Genomic DNA, 27,666 nt, shown 5'->3' on the forward strand with positions numbered 1-27,666 from the left:
TGAAAAGGATTATTTAAATTTACAGGCTGCTGGACTCACATTCCATTTCAAAAGTGAATAAAGGAGCAAATGATGTGGAACCAGACAGGGAGTACATTGATGAGAAATGAGTAAGATACGGCAGGATGAAAAGGAGTTGAATCAGGGAGGCTGAAAAATCACAGAAAGGGGAAAATACAGCAAGGAAATCATCCACATGTTGCATCAGCAAGGCATCACCTGATCAGCCAAATTTTAGTCTCACCATAACACTGTACAGATCATTCCAGTTAACACAGTGAATTTCCCACTCCCAACTGGTTCAGGTCAGACAAACAGAGTGAAGTGGGAATTATTTTCCTGTCACGTTTTCTCCCTTAACAAGTAAAATTAACTCAGAGGGAACATGTCCTTTGCCCAGCTATGGGAAACGATGGAAGAGTATTAACATCTCTCCCACTTTGGTGCACATACCTAAGGTTACCTGATGATGTGGAGGGCACACATCTGTCTCATGGTTGCGCTCAGACTTGGGAAGAGCACAGGCCCCCGCTGCTGGCACCCTGGAACACGAACCTGCCTCATGCAGGTCACCTTCATGTTCAATGGCTGCAATTCCCTTGTTCTTTAAGGGACATTCATTTTGCTGTTGTGCATCACAGGAATCAAACCAAAGTTGTACTTCTCGGTATTTCTCACTTTGTGAGTAGAAGCAGCCAGTGTCTGCCTAAGGGCAGAGAGCCTTTAGGTAGATTTTAGGTAGGTAAGCGGCTTGATTTCAGACCTGCCCAACATTTCAGGTGCTTAAAGTCAGCTCCAATTTTCATTTTGGAGGATAAGCTTAATAGAAGACAAGGGCAAAAAATACTAGTGAACAGTGTAATGGGAGTGCGTCACCCAATGCATAGATGATACCCACTGTTGTAAGTCTACTTTGTGGAAGCCAAAGGGTCTCACTCTTCAGAAGCCAAGCCTTTATCCTGAACTATGTCACATCACGGATTTGGTACAAAACTCCTGATCATTTAAAGGGCAAACTCTGGAATTAACTCTTTCTGGCAGTGCTAGTCGGTGGAACAAAATGCTGCATGGGAGTTTCTGAGGCTTGCTCTTAGTTCCGAGTGCGATAACATGGAATTACTGCACTGAGCACTGTGCAGCAGCTGTAGTGGGCAGTGCACCCATCAGTGCCATGAGATGGCCAAGAACAGCACTGACAGACCCAGTTACTGGGAACCCTGCAGTGTCCTGATCTGGAAGTGAGTCAAGAAGCACCAAAGAATTTTGTTCGGTGTTGGTTTACATTCTTGGCACTTCACATCACTGATCCCATGTTTCTTCATTTCTAACAGCTGTAAGAGATGTAAGAGCTGGGCTTGTTCAGCCTGGAGAAGAGAAGGCTCTGGGGAGACCTCAGAGCAGCTTCCAATGCCTAAAGGGGCTACAGGAAACCTGGAGAGGGGCTTTGGACAAGGGCCTGTAGGGACAGGCCAAGGGGAATGGCTTTAACCTGCCCGAGGGGAGACTGAGATGAGCTCTTAGGCAGAAGCTCTTCCCTGTGAGGGTGCTGAGGCGCTGGCACAGGGTGCCCAGAGAAGCTGTGGCTGCCCAATCCCTGGCAGTGTTCAAGGCCAGGTTGGACACAGGGGCTTGGAGCAAGCTGCTCTAGTGGAAGGGGTCCCTGCTCATGGCAGGGGTTGGAGCTTTAAGGTCCCTTCCAACACAAACCATCCTCTCCTGTCCTAATCTTCAGAATTCCCTCCAGGACACTGCTTCCACCGCCTGGGTCCAAAGCTCAGCTGCTGACCAACAACAAATTGCAGCACAGCCCTTGAGCAAGTAGAGCGACACGGCTGATCAGAGAGAGGAGGCCTGGAGGAACATCAACTTCTCATCGCTGGCTGGGGATCTGGAGGGATTTAACCCAGCCACAAATGCCAATCCCCGGCTCATCTGACACCAGCGGGTGTTCAAGCACCGCTGAGACAGGACAGGAAGCTCTGCCAGGGATGCAGCTTCTGCCATCCTTTGCTCAGATGGACCAATGATCCTTCTGGATAGCATGGGAGCCCTACTGGGCAAACAAACAGCCTATTCTACAGGGTTTCTGAAACACAGGTGAACATTTTTAACTTGAAGCAAATGAGGATTCAAGCATGCTGAGAAATACAGAGAGCTCCCACTTGCACAGAGAGGGGGAAAAATGCAAGTTCAAAAATGGTAACACAACATCATTTTAAAGCCAACAGCTGTGGACCACTTGGTGAAGTGCTATTCTTTTTGCTGTATCTTTAAGTGCAGTTAAATTCATTTGTCACTTGATCGAAAGCCAACAGGCTACAAATCTCCCAAGCCCCTCTCGCGCTGAATAGTGACAGGAGTATTCTGTTGTGCCATAAGAAAACGTTTGTGTGCGTCTCTGTCCGCAGTCATACATGCTACTTTAACTCATCTGCCTCCCCATTCTCTGCAGCCCAGGAGGACAAATTGCTCACTGTGGCTCCCTTTCAGAGGCAGCACAGCGCGCAAAGAATCATGACTGAGCAGAAACACAAGGAACAGGCACATAAAAATTCATCACTTTGGCCTCCTGACCTCTTGCCACTGGGTTTGGCAAACCCTGTCTCAAAAAGTAGCACCAAGGGAGAGCTAAGCAGATCGGCTGAGTGAAATTACGGACAAAAAATATCTTGGACGCAGGAAAACCCCACCAGATGCTTCATTGTCTTTGCAGAGAAGTGGTGCTGAAAAAGGGGGTGATCTACCACATGGCATATTGGGTGGAATAAGTAGTGCCATTGTTTCAGAGCAGCTCTGTCACTTTACTGACTGCAATACAAAGAGGTGTAAAGCAAGATTTAATCCTGACTTTTTAGTCAGCAGATTAAAACCAATCATGCCAGATGCCCACAAGACTGTTTAACATACAGAAAGCTTTTTCATACTCTACAAAAAAAGTGAAATCTGTAATAACTTCTTTATTTCCTCTAGAGGGGCCTTTCTCTCACACTTTTAGTCAGAAAAAAGGGAGAAGTTGTAATGGATTTTAAGATGTGCTATTAATTTTTACTTTTGCCTTGGCTCTTTTCCCTGTTGAGACAAAGCTAAACAAAGTAAATTCTTTCACCCCTCCAAAATCAGACAGGTATGCCAAAGAGAACTGCTGCTACAGAAAAGCTGTGATTTCAGAAAGAATTTATACCCATGAGACCAGAAATGGATGTTACCAGCAGTAGTCACAAGAGCAGTTAAAATTCCTCTCCATCATACTGGATGCAATGCAAGATATGGAAGCGTGGTTGTCAGCATGCTGGTAAGTGAGCATACAGGCTGATAAATAAGCTGTTTTCCCTCAGAAACTGAACTCGCCCTTGGGTGTCTGTTGCAGAGGTGACTCTGCTCACGTGGCCTTTGCCCAGCCCAAGGTGTCCTGCATGAGCCTTGGGGTAACCCTTGTTGTACACAACAGGAACCTTGCAGGGGCGTGATTGCTGGTGCTGGTCTGGAAGCACCATGGCATGCGCTGGAGCTGCTCTGGCACTGGGACCAGGCACCTAGCGGGGCATCGGAGGCTGTGACCAGCTCTAAACCAAGAGGGCTCACAAGTGATGCTCTTATTTACAAATAGCCGCTTGGTGCTTTTATTTAGCATCACCTGCAGAACTGTTGAACACTTGTATTGAACAACTGTGGGTTGCTTTCTTCTTTCTCTATAAACAAATTAATCTCCACAAATACTGCCACAAAGATATAAATTCAATTGTACTTTTAAAACACGTCTGGAGAGGGGCTTTGGACAAGGGCCTGTAGAGACAGGCCAAGGGCAATGGCTTTAACCTGCCAGAGGGGAGGCTGAGATGAGCTCTTAGGCAGAAGCTCTTCCCTGTGAGGGTGCTGAGGCGCTGGCACAGGGTGCCCAGAGAAGCTGTGGCTGCCCCATCCCTGGCAGTGTTCAAGGCCAGGTTGGACACAGGGGCTTGGAGCAAGCTGCTCTAGTGGAAGGGGTCCCTGCCTGTGGCAGGGGTTGGAGCTGGGTGAGCTTTAAGGTCCCTCCCAACCTGAAGCATTCCAGGATTCTATGTTTAGTATTTTTCTGCTATATTATAAAAAAGTGAAAAAAAAAAAAAAAATCTGCTCGTTAGTCCCCCCTGAATTTCCAAAATCTGGCTGATTTTAAGCCAAAAATGTTGCCAAATACCACAAAAAAAAAAAAGCTTCTTATATTAAATTGCAAATTTATGCATTTAAGAAAAATAATGGACAATCTTTGGAAAAAGCTACAGTAAAATATGCATTCCCTTAAAATTCTGGTATTGGGTTGGTTTGCATCACACACATCATTTACTAAATCAGAAACTATATGGCAGTAAGATAATGCCTGGCGTTGTATCCCTAATCTAATCTAACTTTTGCCCATGGAAAAATTACAACTCAAATGTCTCATTTGTTTCCTTGTCACACACTTTAACAAACCCCTCATTATAAGCTTCTAAAATAAAAGTAGTAGATTTAGTGAATCACTGACCCAAATCAGTGCTATTAAAACCATCTTCTCATTTTACATTTAGTCAAGACCTAAATGAAAACAGTTCAGACTGTTATGACACATGAACTGGCAAAACCCTGCTCTAGTTGTACAGATAGTACATTAAGGATGGACTGAACTTTTAACTGGCTTTTTAGTACTTAAATACATGTAAACTCTTAGTACTGCCCCATTAGTGCAGGTGTGCAGGGTGCTCTGTTGCATGGTCCAAGGCACCTGCAGGTGTCACTGCAGATGTCCTGCCTCCTGCCCCCAACGGAATTATTCTGCACCCTTTAAAACATGGGTGCCACTTGTGGAATTCACGCGAGACCAAATGGGAAGCCTCTTTGTGTAATCATGCTTTACAGCACTAGAAACTATAGCCCATTATAAGCCTAGTGCCGTGCTTTCCTCCTGGAAAATGGGTTTTGTTGCGTTAATTAAGCTGCGCTATTTGTCTTTCTATTCCCATCCTTACAGCATCCTTTGCAGGTCTGGTATCACAGCGGTCATTTTGGGCAGGTAGAGACCCTTCCCTATGTCTCTCATTTCTCCACTGGATTGATGGTGACTGAGAGGTGTAACACACTTGCTTTAAATCTCATTCTCCGGCTGAAAAGACATGGGCAGGCACCATAATGAAGATGATGGCATTTCCTTCCTAGCAAAGTCCAACTAGAGACTCTCAAGCTACAGCAGAGGAAGAAACCAGCTAAGTGTAAATCTAAGAGACTTCTGCCCATTAAACACTGACTTCACCAGTACTGATTCCACTTTGGAATCTGCTCAATTCTAAAACTTCCATTCTGCTCCCCACTTGTGAATTTCTTCAAGCAAGTCTTGTGGGTGGCCTTCAAGATACATTTTACCAATTTTTCATGCCCATCCCTCGAAATGTGACCCTGCTCCTGTGCTTTTATCTCTCTGACAACTTCACACAGGAAAACATGCAGCCCCTCTGATAGCATGAAATCGGAAACAATAGCCTCTGGAAACAAAAGGGGGTAGGGGGGCAGGATACAGTCCTGGTCCTGGCTGATTTTAGGCACAAACAGATGTTCATAGGACCTGAAACCCTGGGCAAGCTGAAAGGAAAAGCTTGTAAAAGAAATGGACCTTAAAAACAATGTATTGAAGAGCTTCAAATGAAAGCAAAGGGAAAGCAATATGGCTTTCAATGATAAATCTCGGCAAAGAAAACCAAAGTGGCCCCATGAATTTCAATGATGCATTTTTCTTTTTCAATGAACTCTACAGCTCATTTTGAAATCTACAAATTGCTTAGATCTCAACTGAGTTTACAAGTCTCCCATATCCATTAAAAGGTTACAATACCGGCATTTCTCGTTTCTTGTAAGCAATCACCATAGCTGGGAACACCCAGTGAAGTCCTGAAATATTGGCTAATGCTATTATTTTAAAAGCTGCTTATAGCTCAACAAAGAGGAATATGCTGAAAGAATCTTGATTGGAAAAAACCTCCGGCCAGCTCTTGGAAGAAATTACGTTCAGTCTCCTTCTCTTTCATGTGCACTATTTCAGACTCACAAAGTCCTACGTAAAGAATCCATGAGGCCCTGTCCTGAATTGGACCTGGGTTCTGTGTCACAAAAGCCAATACGCACCATTTACAAATGAAACAAAGTGCAGAATCACTTCTCTGACTGAAGTTTGTGCTTTTGTGATTAAAACTCTTCCTCTTTCTTGCAGAGCCTGCCATCCAAAAGGCCTGTGCCATGCTCCAATGCACAAAATACATGTATTCATTACAGGAGAAAAAAAAAAACCTGGAAAATTTGGCACAAAGGCGGGCGCATAGCTTAAGTCCTGTTCAGGGTAGCCCTCACTTGAACCCTCACATTTGCATAGATTTTACCTATCGATTGTCTCTGCCAGGAACAGAGTGGATAACTAAAACAAGTGTTTCATCAGCTGTTTGTGGTCAGGTGCAGTTTTAACTTGCTAATGATTAGCATCAAAGAGATGCATAAGATAAAGAAATAAAGAAGTGGAATCTTCCTTCACCAGCACGAAACTCTGCAGGAATAATCTGAACAGAAAGCAGAGCTGAGGCAGGAGGTACCCAAGTCTGCTTAAGACGCTTCAAGAAATTACAAGTCAAAACAACCCAAAAGCGACCATGCATTTGTCAAGTCTCATCACGCATAGCACAGACCTCCCCATTGCACCAATTTCCTCCTCAACTGAAGCAAATGGCACCTTTCACTAAACAAATCCTCAGAAGGACATTAGCTCTTGATAAGACACGGGATATCCACCAGTTCCTCTGGCAGTCACTCCAAGAGCAGGAGCTCATAGGAATCACTCCTGTGGTTAATTTCTCAGGCATGATTTTTCATTTGGAATTGTCTATTGGTAATTTCTAGATATCATTCAGACGCGAAACGAACGGGAACATTGCTGCAAACATGTCAGAACATGGAGACAGCAGCCTTCCAACTGCAAACTCCTGGGAAACCTGCTTGGAACTACCAGCCAGGGCTGCTGAAGTTCAATTTGACGGAGGTTCTAAGAAGCCAAGTTCTGCAAACCTGATACCTGTGAAAGGAATTCCTCTGGCATCCAGACCTGGCCTAGGGTCTTGGGAAAAAGGCAGAGTGCCTTACTCTCCTTTCATGCCAAAATCATGCTTTTTTAGCACATGAAGGTGTTTGATGTATGTCAATATCCCAGCTCTGCAGCCACGTGTAAAATGGACCCAAAGATGCACTAACGGCACGTGTCATGGCACTGCCATGGGAGCTGAGGTTGAGCTGTTGCCTTCAACGTCTCCTGCTGCTCTGCCTACTATGAACTCCTCAGTGCTCTGCACATAAAAGCACAGCCGAACGCAGTGATACAATGGTACCTTCCCAGTGGATCTGTTCTGCCATGCAATCACTTGATCACCATTTTCATCCAGGTTGTTAATCTCATGACAAACTGCCTCATTCGAGCATATTTTGTGACTGCATTAGATCTGCCATTTTTTTCCCACTTACAACTAGTTTGCCTGAAATGAGTGTTGAGCTACTGAGCTTTCAGCTAATGAGAACCTTTCTCAGGGCTTCCTTCGTTTCCTCCCACTTAACTACAGGCACAAATTTATCCCTCTTTTAGGATTCTGCAATGTCCCAATTTGTTCTAAATGAAAATTAAAGACTGCTGGCTACAGATAGACACCTAAAACCGGCCACTTCTACCAGCTGAACTCCTCAGTTACTAACACACTACTGCAGGCTTCATAATCTTCCTGTGATGAGCATTTTCTGTTTCTGCATGTAAAGCAGCAATACATGCAGAAGATCTCTGCAATTTCCGAAGCAGCATTTTCAGTTTTATTAAGTGGATGAAATAGAAGATGCAATTTTTTTGTCCTACTTTCTAAAAAAGGAACCTGGTCAGATGCAGTAAAATATTGATCCTGCTCTAAATGCCTAGAAGTAATGAACACAGCAAATGACACTCCTGACTAGAGGCAAGAGAAAGAAATCACAGAATAATGAAGGACCAACAAAACTGCTGGAGTGATGATCTGGGAGGAACCCAGCACCCTACTGACCAAAGCTGCCCTGTGCTAGAGAACGTCCACAGCTCACCCAGGCACCTCTCTGCCCTAGCCCATGGCAGCCTCACATCAGCACACACTGAGCACTGGATTCATACAGACCTAGGGCAAGGTAAGAAGCTTGCCAGTCTGCTCAGGGAAAACACTAACTCTGAATCTTCTACGAACAGAGCTCCCAAATGTTCCACCTGCAATGCCCACGCCCGTGTGAAATTCACACTTGTCAAAACTGCAAAAAGCAAAGGCAGAAACGCAAAACAAACCGTGCTGGTTTATTCAGGGACGTTTACCAGCAGGTAACACTTGAGTTTTACTTGATGGGTCTTCCACACCTACTGAAAAGAAATTCTGTCTATGCACTGGACACTCACTAAGCATTACCCAGACTTCTGGACCATCTTCAGGTATTTCAGAGCGGGAAAAGTCCAAACAGACCAGCGTTTTGAATGGCATTTATAAGTATTTTTTCTGAATGAATGTCAGTAACACAGTATTGTTGCATGCTGCAGCACTGAGCTATCCATAACATTTTGATTTCAGGTCTGTAGCAACTAGGCAGCCAGTATGATTTGCACTAACTGGAACATGTTTTGCTCCATAAAAGGCTTTTCCTTCAAATTCTTGGAACTACACTAAATGTGAGGAAATTCAGCTGCCAGTATGAAAGGATTTTAAAATTACCATTACAAAACCACAATAAATTAGCACACAGAGCTGCTCTGCTTAAACACTGTAACATTACAGACTTCGATGTCAGCTTTGTTTAGTTCTAGGGAAATCATTGAAGGCAGGAGCACTGTTACGGTAGCAGCCCACATACACCCGTCTGTATCTTCCCAGGGCACACTCATGTCTGAAAAACCCTGCGCCAATCATTGGCAAAAACTCAAGTGAAACAACCAACTGCAGAGAAACCACTGGCAAAAATTGCCTTGCCTTTCAACGGCCCAGGTTTTCAACCAGGAATTCTGACAGCAAGGGCTCGGCGCAAACTATTTGCTAAAGCACATACAATATGCAGTATCTGGCAACTGCCTGAGACTTCTGTGGAGCCTAACTACAATAGAGCCACAGCCTTAATTTTGTCTATCCCTGCTTTTATTGTTTGTCATTGCTTCTTAGCGTTATTCTGCTGTCAATATTTGAAGAACAGAATCCTGTCTTGATATTGATTTCCTAAAGACCTCGAATCACTGTCTTCATAATGCATATATTTTAAGCCAAGTGCATGCAAAAGGTGGAGGTGAAGCTGCTTATTGAATTAAATCAATACAAGCGACCAGATTGGCAATTATCATCTAGTATTCATTTTATATAATGTAAAATACCCGGTGGACAGAAGGAAAACAAATTTTCATCCCACTTTGGCAATCTCTAATTTAAATCTCTTGTATACTCTGGACCTTTGGTGTGCCTGAGTTCAGTTGTTGTCACTCAAGCATTCAGCACGTACTTGACTTTCCTCCAGCGCTGCCAGTGACTGGGTTACACAGTGCCACCTCCTGTGGTCCTTTGATGGTTCACAGTGAAGGGCAGAGAAAGCAAGCAGTGGCACCTGCAGTCTGAAGCTGCTCTCCAAAGGGAGCTGAGGGGCTGTGCTGCAGGGACTCTGGGACTCAAAAAAGCCCCAAATGACAGGGAAATACAGGATCCATATGGAAGTCCAACTCTATCCAGGTTAAGTTTGTGCTTCTGCAAGCTTAACGATGGCATGCAGTTACATCAGGTTCAGGTGAAAGCATATAAAGAATTATATTATTTTCAGGGAAGCATTAGAGCTATATGGATAAAAATAATCTAGAAATAGCAATACAGAAACCCAAAGTGATTTCCATAAAGACTGCATTTCTTTACTGTCTCTATGGATGCAAGGTGTCACACAAAAAGCTTGCCAGAGTGGCTTAATGTAATGAGCAGCAGTGGTGCTGTAATCCATGTGTGTCTTGAATGAACCCTGGAGCACTCTACAGACCTTTTTTCCACGTTGAAGGAATAGTTCCCAAGGAGCACAAAGGGCCTGACCCTTCATATACCTTCTGTATGCGACTACCTCCGGAATGCCACAGTGGAGGCTGAACTCAGAATTTATTCCTACCAGGATACCACTTCATGTATACAGGGTTTTATAGAGAGAGAGGCTTTCATATACATTTCTAGGTATATAGAGGTTTTCAACCTCTACTACAAAATGCTATTTAACCATTAGTGGTTACTTATCCCCCGAATCAGCACATTACAGAAGCGTTTGGAAAGTCGCCACATGAAGTGGTCCTCTAACTACCCAATGGTATGTAAAAAATAACACGAGGGAGCAACAAAAGCCAGTAGAAACCACACGAAAGATCCTAAAGCCTTTGCAGAAATGTCCACGTGGGTAGCACACCTTGGTCTTCCAGGGGAAGGCACCAAAAAGGAACATGAGAATTTCCTTGTTAAAGGAAAAAAAAAAAAAAATAAATCTATTCTGTGATTGCTGAGAATAACATCAGACTGTATAGGTCCAAAATTGACTGACATCACTCTGGACAAGCATTATTGAGACACACAAAGGAGCTGTTGTGCCTTAAAGCTTATGGTACATTGCAATGCAGTAAATGAAAAGCCACTATTATGAGGGGATGTTTATGTCAGTACCTAAAACAAATCTTCTTTTTACTAGAATAATACTGTCTTAAATTGTTAACTGTTGATCAGATAAACAACATGTGATAAAGATCCTATAATCTCTTTTCATAAAATTAATGTTAACCCTTTAATGGCTTTACCAGTTACATTCTTACCTATTACTGAGCCTCCTGAAAGCTTGTAACAGCTGTAAATAGCATCCTAACAGAGCTCTTGTGGAAGCAATAATACAAAATTTCAGGATTAGATTTTAAAGAACATAGAGATTGGATGCTAACATTTTCACTGGAGACAAGGTATCAGTCACTGCCAGGGACTCCCATCCTGCCCCCTTCCTGCTCTTCACTAAGAAAGCCTTTTGGACTTTGTGTAAGAAGAAACTAACTTGATCTCCATGGTCAGACTGTAGATTTGAGAGATGTTTTACACAGTACAGGACAGAGGTGACACCATTTCAGACACACAGCATGCACAAGATGCACTCCCAGTGCTCTCTCAGTCCTTAGGCAGGATTAGTGAGAGGCAGGAGAATGGTTCCAACATCATCACATCATCCCCTGCACCCTTTCAGCACAGAGCTGAAACAAATGGCCTCTGGGTAAGGGGGACATTTAAGATAACATTATCCCTCTCTTCCCCTACGCCTCAGAAACATGAAGCTTAAAGTAACACAGTTTACTATGTACTGGTTACCTGGATCTAGTGACAAGATGACATGGGGTAGGTTTATGGAGCTGGTACAGACGGGTGAGGGTTCCCTCCTTCAAACCCATCTTTCAGTGGGACTCACAGACAAAACCTCTGCTGTGCTCCCCAGATCTGAATGTGCTTCTTGTTGCACAGACGCAGTAGGTATTTGCTGGGACAACACTGCACATTGGCTGAGTGCTGCAGCTCCTGTGACAGCCCATCTTCTTCATGTGACACACATCTGAGCAGACTGAAAGCAGACCTGATCCTGAGGAGAAAGCCTTAGCTCCTCTTTCTTCCGACAACTGCTTTCCAGGGCTGTTGCAGTCACTGCCCACACCACAGAAGGGGTCAGCCCATCACACCATACATGTGAGGTACAGGAGCATTATAAACATTAGGCCCTGGAGCCTCAGTCTTCCACCACGAGCTAGGTACCAGCACCAGTCTTTTAAGCTAGAGAGCGAACACCACCCTCTCCTCCCCAGTGAGACACCACAACTCAACCCAAACCCTGATTCTTCATAGCAGGTTCTTCATCAGCTAACATCACGACTGTCCATTAACCATTCAACCCAAACTCCTACCATTCATTCCACCTTCCAATAAAATGCTCACAACTACCAAAACTATGCCCTGAACCTGACTGTGAACCTAAGCTTCTTCAATCAGTTCACAAGCTCACACGTCTCCAATTCTCCACCAATCCCACTATTAATTATGCCCCATGTCAGGTCTGGCCGGCATTTCTGAAAGTGTTTTTCCCTCCTCGCTTTCACAACTTGTCATCTGGCTGCACCAACTGGGAGCGTACGGTGATAACTTACTATGCACTCTCCAGATGAATTCCTAAATCTTACCCTCCATCTAAGAAAAGCCCTGGTTGCAAAGTACCTATAGCAGGTTAAAATTATCCATGAGGATCAGAACAAGTGCGCCTGAAAGGAGAGTGGGGAGGGGTGTGTGACTGCTTCATGGGTGGCTGGAGCGCATGTAGGTGACCTCAAAACACTCCGTTAGAGTGGGGTGTCAAAGTGCTAGCCCCTGTTTTCTATTTCTGGTTCACTCACAGGAGGAAAAGAAAACCTTTAGAGGTCTCAACTGAAAGCACTGAAGTTGTGACAACTGGCCAGGAATATCTTAGTCATTTTCTTTCTGAGAAGCAGCAACTTAAAAATGACAGCAAACATTCCAGCTGATTTCAGATTCCTGGATTGTCATTCTTCACACTTTGCTTTGAAATGTCAAATTCTCATCTCAGATTGGAACCGGGAAAAATTATACATTATGGGAAATTCTGAGAAAGGTAAAGTTGCTGTCTGAATTATCAGTATCAATAAAGGTACATTTGTGGATACATCATGTGGATTGGAAAATTAACATTTCCTTTATTAATGCACAAAGTGACAGAATATGGTGGAGATGTGCATACAACACAGATGTTCTACAAGCTTGCCACTACCGCTGTCTGAGTCTTCCTCAGGGAGGCTCTTGTACCGTTTGCACACCAACCCCCAAGCCATATGAATCTGAAGACTCTCTAACTAGACAACAGCTCAGATAAGGTGGCCACAATGATCAGGATCTGAATTACGTGCCACACCATTGAATGTCACAGTGAACTAGTGTCTACACAACGGTGTTTGCTGCCTCACTGTCATAAAAGGCTTGCCCCAAATAGGCTTTGTCTACCTGAGGCACTGCAATCTGTCCATTCTCCGTAAGTACTGCTCCATTTACCACCATCAGTGGTAAGGAGGTGCCAGTGTAAACTTCATAGCAATTACAGGGGTTTTCTTCCACCAACACTAGATGTATGCCCAAACCTAAATAAGAATAAGGTTTTTCTTGCTTCACAAAATACAGACCGTGGTTCCTCAGTTCCTCTTCTCTCACTCTTGAGAACTGCTGTTTTCAGATAAAAATCTGTTAACCATTTAAAAAAATGCTTTAATTCAGCTGCACCCATACCCAGGGATGCTGGGTACTCAGCTCGGCAGCTCTTGCTGTGTTTCTGACTCCAGCTCAAGAATAAAACTTGCCACTGCAACAGGAACTCCTGTGTACGGTACAGGGGCAGACAGGATCCTGTTCCTTCATCGTCAGATGGATACCAAACTCTTCTCAATTTTTTGATAAACAAAGAAAATACCATCTTATACTACATGGTGGTTTTTTGAAAAGACTCCTTCTAGGCTTCCATTAGTTACATTTTACAGACAGTTTAGTTAACTATTACAGACTTTCACTATGCATTACAGCACTGCATTGAACTATTCAAACTACACCTGCTTTCATAAAAATAATTTCCAAGTCAGGATACTACGAATTACTTGTTTTATATTTCTTTTTCTAGCTACCATTCCTGCAATACCAAGAGCCCTCTTACCCGGGTTAAACCCACGGATTACTCATCCTCAGAGACCAGCACGCAGTGAAGTGCTGCCTGCATTCCCATTCAAACGCTCCACATGTCACAGGTATAAAGACCCTGGACAGTGTCAAAGGTTTGGTAAACAAATCTCAGGATCTGATTCTTAATGGCTACGCCATCAAGCAGAAATTAACCTGCAGCCCTGTTAGCACTGTTATCCCGGGAAGGCTGCAGTGGATACCCGCACTGGGTATCTGGCACCAGTATTAACTGAGCCATTCTCAAGACGATTTTTCTATGTGCGTGGAAACGAAGCCTCAGCCCCTGAGCCAGCCACCCTGAGGAGCACTGCAAGGTCTGCCTCCAGACCACGCCGGCTGCTTTATCAGGAGCACTGCCCCTTACGCTAGCCCGGATCTGCGAGCCCCCGGTGCAAGGCGCACGCCCTCCAGGAGCTTCCTTCTCCCCTTCCCGGCCCCAGCCCGGGCCGCCAGGTATCCCCGCGTGGAGAGGGGCCGGTGCCCGGTGCTGCCCCTGCCCGCTGCATCCCGCGCTGCCGAGACGAGCGCCGCTGGTACCGCGTCACCCGCGGCAGTCGGTGCCAGCCCGGCCCCTCAGCTGCCAGCGGGGCCACCAAGGCATCGGGCATGCGCTCGGAAGGCTCACAGCATCAGAGCCAAGCCCGCACGCCCCGTTATTAACTAGTTCAATGACGCTCGGCACTATTAGAAAGTGCCTGATAATTGTGTTTAATTTGTGTACATTTTAATTACTACCCAAGCGGTGCCAAGGTTGATCAACTCATCATCGTTTCTGTTCTGCTCCGTAACCGTGTTTGTACTCATTTGCATCTGAAACGGGAGGAGCTACGGAGCCCTGCTGCGGATGGAGCTCCCCTCAGTTTTTAAACAGTGTCATCTCTCAGACGTAGACGCCTGCGGGACCTCCGCCTGCTGATAACACTGTCATCTTGTCCCGGAGCCACAGCTGAAAAGCAGGTTTATGACCACATGCTGCTAGACCCTCCCAGGCCCCAGAGGAGGCAGCCAGAGAACAATCCATTCACTCATCTCTCCCCTTATCTGCGATGGAAGTAGAAACAATTGCATCATTTAATTTACTATTGCAACGAGGATATGGCTCATTGCCTCCTCGTTGTTTTGAAGATGGATTTAATTAACCTCCTATGAATCTTGCCAATAAGCGTGCAGCAGCATCAGTACGGGCCTGAGATGTCAAAAAATCAGCTGCAGGGCTGGGTAATAAGGGTTTCTCAACCCAGCTCTGCTGACAGCATTTAGGACTAGAGACCTGGCCCCAGCAGAAAGTAAGGAACATACGGAGTTAATACGCTACTGCCTTCCTCTGGGAATCCGAGCTCAGGTTTGACTTAGACTACTGAGAAAAACAGAGGTAATTGAATAATTCCTAATAGCCACATATATCTTTAATGCAGAAGCCATTTGTAATCACTGGGAAATAAATAATTGCAATTAGCCACACTGTTAAGTAAATATCCATTCCCTTGGGAAGCAATCTGCATGCTTTTTATAAGTCTGGCTACAATATGAAACTCATCACAATGTCTATGAGAGTAATTTATAATGAACGTTTAGCAGGTGCCTCAGATGTGTTGCTGCAATTTACATTCATTAATAAAACTGCCCTTGTTGGAGCTGAAGTTGTATGCATTTTCATTTAATAAATCTCTGTTACATTTTCATTTCACGCAGATTTTGTTTCCAGCATTTCCTAGAACCATTTTAGCTTGTAAAGAAAGTTAAAACCTTTACAAGACAAAGCTATTTACAATGAGCTATTTGAAAACACAAAACCAATGAGGATCTTACACACATTCCTAACTGGAATGAACACACGAGCTGAAGTTTGCAAGCTATTAAAATAATTCATTTCATGATATGCAGGTTTATTTCAGAAATAAAGCAATGCCATTTTTCTTTTATAAGGCTGGCTTACTACCACTTTACTGAAGGAAGTAGGGAATCCTATTACACTTTTAAACCAGCTGCCACTATGGAGCAAAAGAACACACGAACTGAAGAACACAAGAAAGAAAGAACAATTCCTTTCATATGTGTAAAAAAAGGGCTCTTTTGCATGATTTGCAGCACTATATTACCACCTTTCCTTCCTAACTAAAGATTTAACAGGACATAATGAGGTTTCGATAGCCCTTGTTCAGTCACCATTTAGTCAGGCTTTAATGAATTTGCTGCTTTTGTAAGAAGAGGTCTGCTTGCAGCATTTGCAAACCTGTGCCTCCTCCTTTGTCCAGCTCTAAAAGCTACAGGGTCTTAAGAGCACTCTGAGGATGACCAAGTGCTCTTTAACTGTGTTAAACAGAACAACCTTCCAAAGACACAGAAAATGATTTAAAAATACTTCAGTGCTTCAGCTGTCGTGTTATCTCGGCAGGACCCACAAGAGCTTACCCCATAGCTCAGATCTTAAATGTGTATGTACAGACATCTGCACACCACTGCCCAGAAAAAGAACAATGTCTGGTTTGGTTTTGGTTAGGGAGGCAGAACTGCATATGCCCATGATTATATACACTTACTTTTTAATGCTATGTCAGTATTTAATGAAATTAATATTTAATACAAATAGACATTACTGATTTCTCCTGAATGCTCACTTGTCAAAAGTAAAGAAAGCCAGAAGTTTTAAAAAAGCAATATGCACCCCTGACGCATTCAAACCATCTTCTGCAAGTAATACATAACAAGATGGCAAGATGGTTAGTGCTGATACCACTACTGCAAGAAGACAGCAAGAGCCTCATTCTGCCAGATAACCCGCTTTTCTTGAGGGAAGCACACCTATGAAGATGAGAAGGGAATCACCTCTCCACATCCAACCACAGCCCAACCACTTCACTGTGAATCAGGTTTCCAAATCAAAGCTAATTGCCTACGTAGTTGTTCATCTTTTTGATGACAGTCACGGATGGGTCATTTGCTGTCTGGAGTTTGCAAAGATCCTGGTTACTGCAGGAAACACAGGACTCTGTAGTGAAACATGCTCAACCTAATTCCTCACATTTGGGTAAGATCTAAATCAAATCCTTAGACAGAAAAGCTGATCATCAGCTTTTTTGCTTTTTGAACAAAGGATGTTTGTTCAGGAGAAAGCGAGATGTCTCCTAGGAGGAGGCCCTGTTTCGTAGATGAAGACATCACAGCACTAACAGGGAATGCTCCTTCATCTTTTGCTGGCCATATGATGCCACCATGGTTTTCAAAATGAAGACCATATTGTGCCAAGACTGTACGATCACATGAAAATGTGATTCACTGTAGCATCAATATGGCAGGAGCTAACAAGTCATGCTAGAATAAGTTCCTCTTTCACTAGGTAATATACAGTCAAATGGTCAGAGGTGGCAGGGAGGCACAAGGCAAGTGAATGGCGTAGCTACATATGCAACGTCTTCATGAGTAGTTATTACCTTTTAAAAACCATTTAATCAGCAATTCCAGTTATGGCTTATCAAATGGCTGCTTGGCAGAGGTCTAGAAAGGAAATACCTTGCTTGAACATAACCCATTGATCAGGCTGGGTAGCGGACAAGCGCGAATTCCTAGCTTTAGGATGAGGATTTTGCTTCATATTCTGCAGCTAGAGCTTGAAGGCTTTTCATAGGCCAAAATGACTGGAAACCCGAAACAGCATTTCTATTGCAACCTCTATAAATCTTCAATTTATCCCTCTGCAGCTTGCAAGTTACTGTCAACCCTAACAGGGTGACCTTTAGTGAGGAAAAACTTTTTCTGGATACAAGTGAAGCTTATGGTTTACTTTGAGCAAATGGATTTTGTGATTAATATGACCTTCTCCTGAAGACCTCTGATTTGCATACTGAACTTTATATTCCTGAGCTGCAGCCCTTGGAACCAAGGCGCACACAATTATCCTTCTCTTCTTGGAAGTACAAGGAACTTTAAGAGACTGGAAACAGCAGTATCAGACAGACACAGGTTTTTATTCCAAACCAGTTAAAATAAGCCCTGTTTATTAAGCCTGACTGTACTTTCCTAAAATGGATAAACAGGAAGATTTACAGGTAAGAGTTTTAGTGGATAACTAATTTCTTTTAAATTATGAAAATACACTAGTCCTCAAAGATTAATATAGACTGTTACTGTGGCCAGCTGACAGCAAAAATACTCTTCCTTGCTTTAGGCCCACCTAATACTTGAATGGTGATTTAAATAGAGCAAGACCGGTAAACTGACTCACTGAGGTAGAAGGAACAGAAGGAGAAACAGGTCTACCAGCGACCACAGCTGAAGCTGTGATGCTCGGGACTGGTGCAGAGGAATGGTAAGAGCAGGCAGCTCCACACTGAGGCACAGCATCGGCCTCCGAGTTCCAGCATGGCGCTTGGGCAAACGGATGAGACTGGAAGTGCTCTTTTTTCCACATCTGCTCTAACAAACGGAGGGGAAAGGGCACCTCTGCATGTTAAAGACACCAAATGACAGCCCGCGCGGGACACCAGCGTGCACGCAGCCCTGCAAATTTACTGACGGGGGTCACGACCCTCCCACTTGCGCTTCCATAGATCCACGTGAAGGAGGAGGCAAGGCGAGATTTATGCTGCCACATTTACACCGGCAAGTACTTGTAGAGTATGCAGAAAATACGAGATGCGAATAAGGTGTTTCAATGTAAAAAAATCAAATATATATGATGGTAAAAGTGGAGATGAGAATGGGCTTGGACCCATCACAGCGTGAAGCTTGCGTGGTCAACAGCAGCCACAGCAGGTATCGAGCTGCTGTTTTCAGGGACTGACAGAAGAGAACTGACTTACTTCTGCCATGCATTCACTTGCAATAGCTTCAGTCCTTTCACTTCTCATCCCAAACAAAAAGAACTTGTCCTCCTCAGGTCTTTGTAATAAACCCTTCATTTATCCCTCCGCAAACTTCAGTTCCCTTCTTCCCCTTAATGTGCTTCAGAGATTTTAGTATCCTAGTTTTATTAGGTCGACAGGCAGCTAGCCTTGTTTCATTTCAGAACCTGCAGGCATTTACCCTCCTGCCTTTTCTGAAGAACCAAATAACTCATGACAATTTCTCAATTCCTGGACTATTCAGCCTGCAGCACACCTCAGTGCTGCTGCAGCTCTCCTCCAAGTCACCTCACCAACTCTCCTTTGCCTTCACTTTGAGAAGATAATTTTCCAGAAACAGGAAATCTACCTTTGTCACACACACTACTATTCATATATATTCAACATATTCCAGGTAACTGCAAAGACCCCAGTGACCCACGTGAATTGTCCTTACAGCACAGGGAAAGCAGAACTTCCAGGAAAACTGTAGGAGAACCACCTCGTACACAGAAAAACATCAGAAACTCCTGCTTCTGTGAAATGCTGTGACAATACCTCTATTAGAGTCATTGCAGAGAAGCTGATGCACACTAGAATACAGACTCAAACTAATACAGACTTTTACAGTAATTTTGTACATGCTGTAAACACTTCCAGAACATGCTGGGAATAGATGTGCTGGAAGATACCTGGCAGCAGTGGGCAAATCATTAGAATGCTGTATCACCCCAAACAGCTACCATTTGAAAGACATTCAGTAGGCAAATCTTTGAATTGGAACAGCACAAAATACTCGCCCAACTTTGCAGCTGGAGGATTAACTGAACCTATCTGACTGCCAGAGAAAAAAGTAGAGTCTTAGAGCATACCTTAAAATGATCAAGACTCGGGGAAATGTAAATTTCTTGTATTGCCTTACTAAATACACTTACAGGGCTTGGTTTTGGATATGCTTCTACACAAAGGATGCTGAACTGAGGATATTCAGCACTGAATAACCGCAATGCCAGCACCACAAACAGGAGTGCAGAAGGGTCAGTAATTTGCTGGCCTGAATGGGTCCACAATGAACCTCTGAAAAGGTGATGCCTCCCAAGGGCAAGGCTGTCTGCAGAAAATACAAGGCCGGGTTGGATGAGGCTGGAAGCAAGCTGCTCTAGTGGAAGGTGCCCCTGCCCGTGGCAGGGGTTGGAACTGGATGAGCTTTAAGGTCCCTTCCAACACAAACCACTCTGAGAGCCTATGATTCAGTTTTCTGGGTGTTTTACAGTAACCAAGTAGTGGCATTTATCTCCCTTAGGGAGAGGGGCTGACCTCGCAGCTCAGCTACACAGACCCAGGAGGATGTGTCAGGATCAGGCCCTGGTGATTATGACAACAGCAGTGCTGAACCTTTATAATTAACACTCACCAGCACTTCATTTCCATGCAGTTATTTTCAGCGGCTGGGGACTTTAGGCTGTCCCAGGGAGAAGGAGGATCAGGCATCACACAAGATCTTTCAGCCTAAGCCACAACAGGTGCCAGTGGCTGGGACCTGGCAGAGCCCCCGACGCCTCAATGTGTGGCACATGCCAGGGTGTGGGGCATTTGGTGTAACCAGACTGGTTGTTCCAGCTCCTCTTGTGCTCCCTGTACTTTGAGTCACACATGGGCCTAGGACTGAAACAGAACCTTATCACTGGCCCTTTGCAGGCTGAGGACAGCTTTAAAATGCTTTCAGTGGAGGAGCCGTAAGTATTTCTCTGAATATCATCATGCTGAGCTACAAATTATGCTCAAACTATAATTCAGATCTACTACAAGCCAACTGTATTTGCTATGCTTGTTATGCTACAGACGCCCTATTTCTTTCTTGCCAGTTTATCCCCTGGACAATGCCCTTGTTAATGCACACATGGCCTGAAGCCTCTACCTGTTTTATTGATTCCCCCCGGATTCTTCAACAACAGTAAAGCAGATTTTCCTAGCAAGGAAATCAATATGCCTTTAGATTAAGGTTCACATATAATGTTTAATAAGTTATATATTAATGATTTATTGTCTATTAATTCTCAGTTCATAAGCACAACATTTCTGGCATCTGATTTAGCACACTGCACTTCAGTGTGTGGACTCCACACTTGAAACAGCTCTCAGATTCTCTCTTTCAATGGCTTAATTGAGTAATCCTTTAGAAATAGACTTTATTCTCTGTGTTTGGTATAAGCACAGTCTATGTTTCCACAACACGGGTATTGCTGGTAGCATCTTAGTGTCCAAGCATTCAGCACATTGCAGTCTCAAGAGGGAATTCAAAGGTCAGCAAGAAAAGCAGAAATAAATTCAGTAATATATAAAAAGATGACAGGTCAATGGTTTTAACCCTTAAAATTCCTATCAACTGCACCTCTGAATAGCCCTCTGCCAGCTATGGAAAAACAGCACAACTGAGAAGCACCATTTTTAAACTAGTTTGTGAAGTGATCTGGGATTGAATCTCACACATCTCACACACCATCAAACCATTAGGTCCTATCCAGAATAATTCCCACTAGAGGTGGCCTGTAACTGCCCTTCCAAATGACACTTTAGAAAAGGATCTATCTCCTAGAAGACCAGACTTCATTGTGAAAACAGAGTGCTACACCCTCACTATGGAATCATGCATGACTGTTTCATTGTTAAGATGCTGTCAAAGAAACACTGCCTGCACCATCGCTTCTGTGTAGTAAACAGCATGAGACAACCATTTCTTACATCTCTTGGATCTTCTCACATACCAGTTTATAAACTGTACCAAGCACAGAAGACTACAAAAAAAGCTCAGGATGACTTTAACCATGTAAATTACAAGTGGAAGTTTCAAGATCAACTTTAATTATGTTTAATTAATGTCGCAAAGTAGCCGAGTATAGTTCTGGTTAATGAACAGGAACATCTTTCCTGTTGCTTTTCAAAGCAACAGGAAAGATGTACTATCCCAATGCTTTTTACACTCGCATCTGATACATACATGTATCAGATTTAGGAAGAATGGGTAAACAAATCTGATTCATCTTCAAATCACTGCTCGCATGCTCAACACAACAGCATTAACTGATGCTGGTAAAGCATTCACAGGCAAAAAGGGCCATGTCAGGACCAAGAGTCACTTGAACTCTTACTACCTGTTGTGCAGCTTATTCTGTGTGCATCACCTGTGGTTAGTGATGCTATTTTGTTAGAAGTGGATCACTTTGAAACTCACAGATACAAATGGAGGAACCTTAATCTACTGGCAATAAAGCATCCTCTGCATTCAGCCCTGCAGCCTGCGAGGCAGTTGGTAAGTTAGAAGAAACTTACAGCACCCTTCACCAGTACTGGGTGCAGGAGATAACTCTGCTGCAGCATGACTGAGAGAGGTGTGCTCAGACAGGAGCCTTCTCAGTAATACCATTGCACTACTGGTGCATAAAAACCAAACAGGCACAGTATTTCAAGAACAACCTATAAACACTGCTGATAACACCGGCAACCACAGTGCAGCACAGCAGGATTTTGTCCTTAACATATAAAGATGAAGCTCTATACTCAGAATCAGTGACTTGGATTTCATTTCAGTTATGCCTTAAGTTTGTTGGTTAAATTACTACAATGGATAAAGGATTCCTAGAAGGAAGTTATAGCTGCAGAGGCAGTGCTGTAACATCAAACTCCTGTTGTTCAGCAGGACTAGTTGTCTCGTAAAGGATGAGAACTGCACTGCAGCCATAGGAGGGTTAATCAGCCTTTCACACCAGGGCACCTACTTCCCACTGCTTGTTTTACAAAGTAAAAGCTTTGGTTCAGAAGATACATACCTACCTTCAAGGACACCAAAAAGATGTTACAGTATCCCTAGAATTCAAGTGGGGAAACCATGAGATTAAATCTGTTTTCAACCTGGACATCATTCTGACCCCGTGTTACCTAGGGCTAAGCCTCAGCAGTACAGTCAAGGTAAGCTCAACCCATGATAAAGGTTTACTTCATTCTCTCTGGCTTCATACAAATCTTCCAGTCACCCTTCCACACCAAAGGCTACTGTCACAAAGGTTTGCACAAATGCCTGCTGGTATTTTTAGAGTGTGGAGTTCTATCATAGACAGCTAGGAAATGTTTCTCTTTTTCCCCCTACAGAGTAGAAATATAAACCAGCACTTACTCTGCTGGCAGTAAAGGACTGTGATGCTCACTGTGAGTTACAAACATATGCCAGAAGTCACAAACATACAACAGAAATGTGGTCCCCTGTGCTGGAGCCCAAAGAGATCTCGAATAAGAGATCTGAATGCCTCTGAAGGAAGAAGCTCCTGCATGCACTGTGAAACCTCCAGGTCTCACCTTAGATGGTCCGCACATGGTCTCCTTTCCACACACAGGACCATGCACAGGTGACATGGACTCTGCACCTATGGCCCAAATTCCCTTTACGCATGCCCACTGAGAAGGAACGCAGCGTGCCAGCTGTGATCCCTTAACTGCTCCAGCAGGTTCCCAACAGTGATCCTTAGTTACCTGTCACATGTTCCTGTTAAAGGTATTCTTAGCCAAGTCTAATGTCAAGATTAAGATTAGTCTGTTAAGTCGCTTTTCCATAGGAAAAAAATACTTGATAAATAAGAGCTGGTAGGGTCCACAAGAGAAGCATTAGGAAAGTCTTACCTCTATGACTGCTTTGGCGTCCAGTCTGAAGTTGAAATCTCCAAAGACAAAATACGAAACTTTCTCAAACCGCTGATCTATAATTCTGGAAAAAAAAACGAAACAGTTGTGTCATTCAGCTGCACATGGATGTGAGGGTGCGCACAGACACACGCGTTGTCTCTAAGCACAGCTCAGAAATAGCTACTGGAAAGATCAAACCTACCGTTAGTACTGGAACAATACACTAACCCTGTTTCTGGGCTGATTCTCTTTGCTTAGGCTATTCTATCTAAAACCTCAGTAAAATAACACATTTCATTTCCCGTCAGGCTGAAAGAGCAATGTGGAGGAAAGCAACTTTGCAGCAGTTAGCACAAATGATGCAGAGGCAGCACCTGGGCATCACAGAGATCTTGAGGGCATCACAGAGGTACTCCACAGCTTTGGGAGTTTAAGTTATGTGGCTTTAGGCTGTGCAGCTAAAAATTAGAAACCCCCAAGTAGTGGTGAGTTCAGATTATGTCAATGTTTGAGTTTACTTCCCAGTAAGATTGTGATCATAATATTTGCCAGTGTTTGCTAGTACTCCAAGGCCTGCATGACAAATGACATGTTGGGGCTGTACATCAATGGTCACAGCTGGTGGAGGCTCATCTATGAGGTTTCCCCTGGCTCAGTTGCAGTTCTCTGACAGTTCTCTGTTTTGTTCAAAGCAGATCCTACTGGGACTGTAGCTACACCTAAAAGGTGATCTTTCCAGATGTGAAGATTGACTTTTTTCCTCAAGCCTTTGCTCAGTACCAAGCAGGGAGCTAAGGCATTACTGTTCATCTTGCAAATCTTGTATTAACGGTTCAATAGTAACAACTGTTATTGTATTAGTACTTATCTATGATTAACAACAATTGTCTGGTACTCCTAACCATGTGCAATTTTACACACTTCCAGAAATCTTGGCTTTTGGAAATCCACCGATTCACACTTCATTTCACCACAGGAATCAACAGCATTCATTTCATACCAGGAAGGTATGAAAGACCTGAAATGGGACAGCTACAGAGCATATACACAGACAAAACACCCACAAAACTGCAAGGTACACTAGGTGTACAATACAGAAGAGATAAGGAACAAATGCACTGTGTGCACTCTGGAGTATATAAATATGGAAGCGTTATGACATAAAGAGCCCCCGCAGACCCAGAGGCAGGGACCTGTATAGATAGGTGCAAGATTATAAAGTCACACACAATAAGTAGGCTTCTGGCACAACACTGACCAGCAAGGAGGCAAATAGCTTCAAAAGTTTTAACACATTACATCCATTTAGACTTTTCCAAGCTGTAAAGAAAGATACAACATTGGACTTACAGTGAAATACTGCTGCTCCTCTTAAAATACTCTCCCATTCTTAGTCAACAGTCATCAATTGCTTTGGAATATTAATCTATCAAAAAATTAAGTGGACCTAAGGCAGTGATCATCTGAAGCAATATCTCTGCAAAGACTTATCCTTTGCTGGTGTGAAGATCTCCAAATCCTCCATTCGGTTGACAAATTATTGCAGGTACTGTTAATAAATACTGCCTACTGTCAGCTCCCAGCAAGCCCCGAGAACAACCTGCCACTCTTGACCTGTACATAACATTAGTTTGATTAGTGCTCTCATGGCACTTTAAAGGAAAATGAGAACTTAAAAGTTAAACCATTTACATTACCTCAATTTGCTAACACTATCATTGCAAAATCTGAGATGCAACTTCCACATAAGAAAAAACGATTTTGCTTTGCCAACTTTCCTGATTCATTTCTTACTTCTGGCTTTGCTCATTGCCATTTACTGCTGACAAAGAAATGACAGATATTGCAGGAATGACATCAAGGTCTAGAGAAGGCCTCTTAAAACAAATTGGTATTATGAGAATGATGCCTGTGATTGTATTATGCAAAGATGGATTTTCCAAATAAACAGACTATTCCAAAAATAGCCAGGTAAAATGTCTCCTAACTGATGATCCAACCAGCTCATTAGTCTGCTGCTGATCAATTCATTAAAATTCAGTCATTTCATAGTCTTGCACATTACCCCATTTAAACGTGATTTGCGTACAGATCAATGCCAGCTTTCAAACTGATAATTTTAACCAGCTGCTCCCCTTGTAGTTTGTCATGTTGGACATTTTAGGAAGAGTTTCTCATGACAGACTGAAGTACAATAGTCCAAACTTAGCTTCTCAAGAAAGATGCTTTAAGTGGCTTCTGACTATCTCCTTTTCATGGGTGCTGAAGTTTAGGTGTATGCTGAAATTATCAATGGTACAGCAGGAATGTACGAATTATGTACTTATTAAATGATCTGGGATACCTAAAAATAAAATATGCTTTAAATGACTCAATACATGTATGTAACACACTGTACTTTCCATTGGAACTTACCATCAGTTCAAGAGTCCCCAAACCTTAGAATTATTTCAGCAGTGGTGCTCTGATAGCTCTGTTCTGAAACACTCACCAGTGCCTACAACTGCACTGAATCAATGGCACAAGAACCAATCTTATGGATTGTGCTTTTAGAATCAAACCCCAAGTCAGCACAGGGGATGGCAATACAGAAGAGTACAGCAATATTCCCTGCCCCAGGAGCATGTGGGAAAACAGCCGGTGCTGGAACCGAGCCCTGCAGAGCATCGTCAGTACTGGCACATGCAGTGAGGGTGCTGGGAGAGGAGCAAGAGCTAAACCCAAGTGTTCCTTTCATTCCCTTAGTCTCCACCTTCTAAGTCGCAAACACATTCAGTTCATCACATGTACAAGTACGTAAGAAAGTGGAAGACAATTTCTTCCCACGAGTGCTTGCAAATCACCTGGGAAGGCTCCAAACTCTGCTGCCCTACTTTGCTATTTGTTTCTATAACAATACCCTTCCTCTAACCATGAATCAAATAAGCCTTTAAAAAATGTTGCCGTGAATCAGTCAATGGAGTGATAAATCTGAATCACATAGAAAGCAAGCAGCCATCTATGTCACCAGCATTAATCTCACGGTTTTAGTGGCAGAACCCAGTGCCATTTCCTTTCCCCTGCACTTGCTGACTACCAGATGACCCTGAAGAGCTCCAGCACAATTCTAGCCTCTGCTCTTTCCTCTACAACTTTTCTAAATGGCTTGTGACAAAAAGGTGACTTGGACAAAAGTTTCATGCCTGTGGAGATGCTACAAAACACTTCCGCAACCCCATACACCAGAGCAAACAAGAGATCAACAGTGCCGTGACTAGTGCTGCCAGCTGTGAGCTCTGCAGGGCCATCGAGAGGTGACAGGCAAGCAGGATGGGTTCAATGCAATGCAAATAAAACAGTAAACTTTTCAAACAGATGACAGCCCTTCCTTCCCAGAAAAAGAAGTATTCCCTTGGAAAAAGCTGGAAGAACACCTTCACTCTTCTGATCCTTTGTTCTTGCTCCAGAAGGTATCGCTTATGAGAAAAGAGTTTATTTGCACTTAGAACATACCAAAGAAGTATCTCTTACTTCTGTGCCTTTTGGAAATCAAAGTAACAAGTTCATTATGGCAAATAAGGACCACTGGAAGAAAAGCACACTTAGAGTGGCTTTGTTGGTGACCTTGTTAAACTTTAAAGCCCACAAATATAAATGCTATAGATGATTTCTCTTCTTCTAGTTCCCCAGACACAGAGCTTTTAATTGCAGAAGGCATCCTTGACAATAGTATCAGACTCTTCATACTTGGAGAACATTACATGTACTCTAGGTTCCCCTGCTTTTGCAGGGGGGTTGGACTAGATGATCTTTTGAGGTCCCTTCCAACCCTTAGGATTCTGTGATTACATGTGCTATTTTGCCAGTTTCAAACTAATTCTACATCTTTAACTGCTGGCTCTGCACTGAAAGACTTCTGGATGAGTTGGGTTATTCTCTGCTTGTTTCCAAGTTCTGTTGTATTTTGAGAAGAGGCAGACCCCACACAGTTCTGGAAATAGAATAGCTAGAAATAGTTGTATAGACATGACAGGGCAGTGAAAGAAGGAAACTCTCCAGCAGTAGCAGCTTTCAAATGAGGCTTACAGTTAACGTTGATGACATGCTGAAATGTTTTGAGGAGTCAGATCCATGGTTCATGTATTTTTTTAAGGAGTAAACTTCACTGGTAAGGGTGCAAATTCATGTTAAATTACAGCAATTTCTTTGCTGCAAAATAAATATGTTTAGTTCTTATTTTGGTCTCATAACTGCAGGTGACTCACAGGGGACATCAGCCACTGCTTTGCAAGCCCAGATAAAAGTTGCTCTGTCTGCACTGGGGGTGCTCTGCTGTACCAGTGAGTATTCCAGCAGAGCAACCTCCACTCATCCCAGCTGTTCAGCAT

At 43.5% G+C, this 27,666-nt stretch overlaps 1 protein-coding gene across 2 annotated transcripts in view; it reads right to left on the reverse strand.

Moving 5' to 3' along the window:
- Positions 1-27,666, reverse strand: part of INPP5A (inositol polyphosphate-5-phosphatase A) — a 206,193-nt gene that overhangs the window by 42,819 nt on the left and 135,708 nt on the right. For both annotated transcript variants that reach the window (XM_057408655.1, XM_057408656.1), the window contains exon 9: positions 23,297-23,381. In XM_057408655.1, the coding sequence (XP_057264638.1) occupies positions 23,297-23,381 (85 nt within the window). The remainder of the gene's footprint in view (positions 1-23,296; positions 23,382-27,666) is intronic.

The sequence above is a fragment of the Pezoporus wallicus genome, unplaced genomic scaffold (genome assembly GCF_028554395.1).
Source record: "Pezoporus wallicus isolate ANWC-B61680 ecotype Strahan unplaced genomic scaffold, APGP_CSIRO_Pwel_v1 contig_13954, whole genome shotgun sequence".
In the NCBI taxonomy this organism is placed as follows: Eukaryota; Metazoa; Chordata; class Aves; order Psittaciformes; family Psittacidae; genus Pezoporus; species Pezoporus wallicus.